The sequence below is a fragment of the Octopus bimaculoides genome, chromosome 18 (assembly GCF_046866305.1).
Source record: "Octopus bimaculoides isolate indiv1 chromosome 18, ASM4686630v1, whole genome shotgun sequence".
Taxonomy (NCBI): domain Eukaryota; kingdom Metazoa; phylum Mollusca; class Cephalopoda; order Octopoda; family Octopodidae; genus Octopus; species Octopus bimaculoides.
Genome location: NC_142945.1, coordinates 52773002 through 52778001, shown reverse-complemented (window position 1 = coordinate 52778001; position 5000 = coordinate 52773002). Strand labels below are relative to the sequence as shown.

At 38.1% G+C, this 5000-nt stretch overlaps 1 protein-coding gene across 1 annotated transcript in view; it reads left to right on the top strand.

Moving 5' to 3' along the window:
• The window catches only part of LOC106873045 (prostatic acid phosphatase), a 26260-nt gene that overhangs the window by 5020 nt on the left and 16240 nt on the right, over positions 1 to 5000 (top strand). The window contains exon 2 of the mRNA XM_014920252.3: positions 4215 to 4310. Within this exon, the coding sequence (XP_014775738.1) occupies positions 4215 to 4310 (96 nt within the window). The remainder of the gene's footprint in view (positions 1 to 4214; positions 4311 to 5000) is intronic.

The window sequence follows — 5000 nt, the reverse complement described above, 5'->3', positions numbered from 1 at the left end:
GTATATATATATATATATATATGTATATATATATATATATATATATGTGTGTGTATATTTGTATGTATGTGTGCATGTAATATGCCTGCCTGTTTGTCGATCTATATATCTGTCTATCTATATATCTATCTATCTATCTCTCTATATATATATATTATATTTCTCTTTGCACACACACACCCATGGGAGATTTTTTGCCCTCCCTATCTCTATTAATAAAGAGACCTTTTAATTTTATTGAAATGTTTATAAATTTGGTCCCTGGTTCCATGATAGAAACTCCCTGTTTTAAAGTGATTCTAATTAAAATCTTCCCCCTAAAACTTCATGCTATGTTCCAGACACTAAGTATTAATTGTGACAAAGTTGTTTTTCTAAATTCCTCACGAACTAAGTTTGATTCATTCAACTAAAAATTCTTCAAGGCAGTGCCCCATCATGGTCGCAGTCTAATGAGTGAAACAAGTAAAAGATAAAAAAATGTTTGAAATCAGTCGAAGCGGAAGCAGATTATTCTCTCAGCTGATATATGGTAACAAAAGGCATGGTACTTTGTCCCCCACCAAACTGTCTTCACATAGACTCCTTCCTTCACCTCCAAATTTTAGAGCCAGTGATCCTAGCTGGTGTTTCTAGGTTTCTTAACTACCTTCTGTCCATTGCCATTGTTTCGTTTCTGTGTTAGTTCTCATGACCCACAAACGCCCATCCTTGACATGGAATGTTTGCAGTACAAGTTTAAACACTTCGCAGAGCAGACGTGAACGTAGTTTGAGGATAGGCAAGGTTTCAGTTCTTCTCGTTTTCGTCCATTTTATTCCTGCAACTTTCTTTCTTCCTTTGGATTAATTCCATTGCAGTCAAAACGGTGTCGACCCCACAATCTGCAACTGGCTACTTTTCTCATATCTAACACTTTATTTTGCTAATTTATACTTTATAAAGATGCAAAGAAAAAACGGGGAAAAGGAGCGGGGTGCAAAGCAGCAGAAGATCGAGGGGGAGGGGCGGTGGGCCAGGACAAGAGGAGTGGTCAGTGGTGCACGGCAGTAACGACTGCAATGGCCTGTGACCCCCACTGCATGTTCTTCTCAGAGTCTTGAGCTGATGTCTTTCTTTAAAGTTTGTTTCGATTGATTTTTGTAATCGTGGCACTCCGTCGGTTACGACAACAACAGTTCCAATTGATCCAATCAATGGAACAGCTGCTCATGAAATTAATGGGAAAGTGGCTGAGCACTCCACAGACACGTGTACCCTTAACGTAGTTCTCGGGGATATTCAGTGTGACAAGGCTGACGCTTTGAAATACAAATACAACAGAAAGAGAAAGAGTGAAAGAAAGTTGTGGTGAAAGAGTACAGCAGGGTTCACCAACAGCCCCTGCCAGAGCCTCGTGGAGCTTTAGGTGTTTTCCTTCAATAAACACTCACAATGCCTGGTCTGGGTATTGAAACCGCGATCCTACAACCATGAGTCCGCTGCCCTAACCACTGAGCCATTGCGCCTCCATGATTTTTGTAATATTACAAGGTTCAATTGTTATGTTACAGAAGTTTGGTGCCTACCCAGCTATAGCCTAGAGGCCAACCAAAGCTTTGAGAGTGGATTCAGTAGATGGAAACTGGAAAAAAGCCTGTCATGTGTGTGTGTGTGGATGTATGTATCTATGGGTTAAATAGATTTCCCAAGGGTAGATGAGGTTCCCGTTATTTCTGGCAAAGTCAAGAGCAAATCCCTTCAGGTAGGTGGCCCTGCTTGACCTGTAGAAAAGGCGTAGGTAGACACTCTGGTGCAGCCTTTCAGCATGTTTCCACTGCACAGAGTATGCACAGATGTATATGCAACTGGGCAAAATTTTCTGTGCAGCTTCATTCAGTGTGTCCACCAGCTGGTCTTGAATCGAAGCGTTCGCATTGAAACTAGCTGGTGAACAGACCCTGCATTTATATATGCACCGTGCTTCCATCCCAGAACGGGCAGTGAGGCATGGTGCAGTCTTCCTTTCAAACGGTCTGACCCATTCCAGTATGGAAAGCAAAGTATACGTTAAATAATGATAATAACAATGATACGTAGATGTGTATATATATATATATATATATATATATATATATATATATATATATATATACTCTGTGAAGGCACATGGCTCAGTGGTTAGAATGTCGACCTTACGACCATCAGGTTGTGAGTTTGAATCCCGGACCGAGCTGCGTGTTGTGTTCTTGAGCAAGACACTTTATTTTACGTTGCTCCAGTTCTCTCAGCTGTAGAAATGAGTTGTGACGTCACTGGTGCCAAGCTCTATCGGCCCCTTTGCCTTTCCCTTGGATATCATCAGTGGTGTGGAGAGGGGAGGATGGTATGTATGGGCGACTGCTGGTCTTCCACAAACAACCTTGCTTGGACTTGTGCCTCAGAGGGTAACTTTCTAGGTGCAATGCCAAGGTTATTTGTGACTGATGAGGGTCTCTGATATATGTGTATATGTATATATATGTATATGTATATGTGTGTATATGTATGTATATGTATATGTATGTATATATATATATGTGTGTATATGTATGTATATATATATGTGTATGCGTATATGTATATGTGTATGCATATATGTATATATGCATATATGTATGTGTGTATATACATATATGTATGTGTGTATATACATATATGTATGTGTATATATACATATATATAAATATACATAAGTAAATACTAATATGTGTATGTGTATATATATATATGTATACACACACACACACACACACAGCACTTCATATTCGTGGTGGTGGTGGTGGTGGTGGTGATGGTGGTGGCAGTGTAAGAAATTGCTATTTCATTGGCACCCCTCCCCTGTGACGACCAGTGGGGTTTCTGCCAAGCATTATTAGCCCCGAGTTCTTCCCTTCTTGCCTGCAAACAGCAGCTGATCTGCTGCATCATCTCTCTTGTCAGTGATGACAAAGTACTTATTCCTTATTCCTCCTCTGAACTCAGCCAACTTCCTAGTTATGTCTCCCAGTCAGTACACTTAGTTCTAGATATGTTTCCAATGATATCAAAAGGTCAAAGTAGGTCACAGGCCTTATCTGTGTTCTCTTCCGACAGCTCAAAACCAGTCGTTGATCACTTTGTAATCTTACTGTGCTTCACCACCAATTCTTAGGTTTCGTTGTTGTTGTTGATATATTTACTGTCAACCTACTTTTATTTTAATCCATATATTTATAATTTATGTATGATTTGTTTTCCATTTTTATGTTGTTCGTTAAAATATATTCCTGGCAATTACAGCAACTATAGCCTTCTGCCAAGGTTTGAAGAAATTATAATAATAATGATAATAATGATTTCATTTATTTATCCCAATACAGTTTCATAATTACAGAAATAAATTTCATTAAAAAGTTGAAGAACGTGAAGAAAGAGAAAATAATTACTACATTAGTTTATTCATGTACATTTAGCATTTATAGTACAATTGGAAAGTAAAGTCATTTTGTCATAGAGAATTATGACTTAAAATTCACACTTAGCTAATCCGTCATACTAACTTCTAGAGTTCACAACAATTCAAATAAGTCTTGTTGGATTTAAGTCATAGACATGGCATAAAAAATAGCCAATATCTCAAGGAGTGAGTGTCGTGGAGTTTAGTAACATCCAACAATCACTGAGTAATTTCCCCAAAATCAGGGTTTTTATAGCTGCTCATATCCTACCTGTTGTAAGTTCAAACCAGCCAGATCTGGTCTCTCATACCTACCCTACAATGTCAGTGCTGCCTGATTGGCTTCCGTGCTGATGGCACATAAAAAGCACCCGCTACACTCTCAGAATGGTTGGCGTTAGGAAGGGCATCCAGCTGTAGAAACACTGCCAGATCAGATTGGAGCCTGGTACAGCCTCCTGGCTTGCCAGTCCCCAGTCAAACCGTCCAACCCATGCCAGCATGGAAAACGGACGTTAAACGATGATGATGATGACATCTTTAAAATCTCAAAGCTATGAGATAACACTTGAAGAACTGAAACCAAAGTGAATAAATAAGCATTGTATTTGATAGAATAATCTGAATGCTAAAGGGTTAAATCTCTCTCTCTCTCTCTCACTCTTTCTGTCTCTCTCTCACTCTTTCTGTCTCTCTCTCACTCTTTCTGTCTCTCTCTCACCAGTCACATTCTGTTTTTGTTTTCCTCTCTTTCTAGGTTTACCGACATGGCGATCGTTCTCCCATCGATTCATTTCCCACAGATGTGCACAAAGAAGACAGTTGGCCCCAAGGATTTGGATGGCTGTCTAACGTAAGTAAATCCAAACCATCTAATTTGTATATGTGTGTGTGTGTGTGTAGACATATTTGAACAAGGATTTTCTGAAATCAAAAATTATTAATTATATGATAAGACCTTTAAAAAAAAGAAACAGAATGACACAGACCTTATGGGAGGTTTTCTTGTTATGTTAAGCACTTTTCTCTATCGTGAGCTTTTCAAACACACATCATGTATTGAAGTAATTGCTTTTACAAGCAGTAATGACCATTTCCAGTTTAGTTTCAGATTTAGAATTCTTAAAAACTATTCTTTTAACTTTCATATTTGATCATTTTCTTCTCTTATTTTGAGAAAATGGGAATATTTAGAATTTTCCATTTGCGCAAATACCTAGATGTTTACTACATGGAACATTTCTGACAGGAATGCTTGATTTGTTGTTTATGCATCCTAACCCTATTTATTAGTTTTGATCCTGTTTGCTCAAAATAACTCTCATGACATTGTGGAGACTTTTTGTTTTGTAATTCACATTTGCATTAACCTTCAATTCCTCCCCATTCTTGAATTCTTTGGTTTAACTTCTTCGATTTTAAAAATACCTGACAAACTTAATAAATCATGCCATAGTGAAAAAGGAAAAAATGAAATCCTAATACTCGAATTACTGTGAAACCCTCACAATGTGATGTGCCTAAAGAGAGACAACCTAGTTTA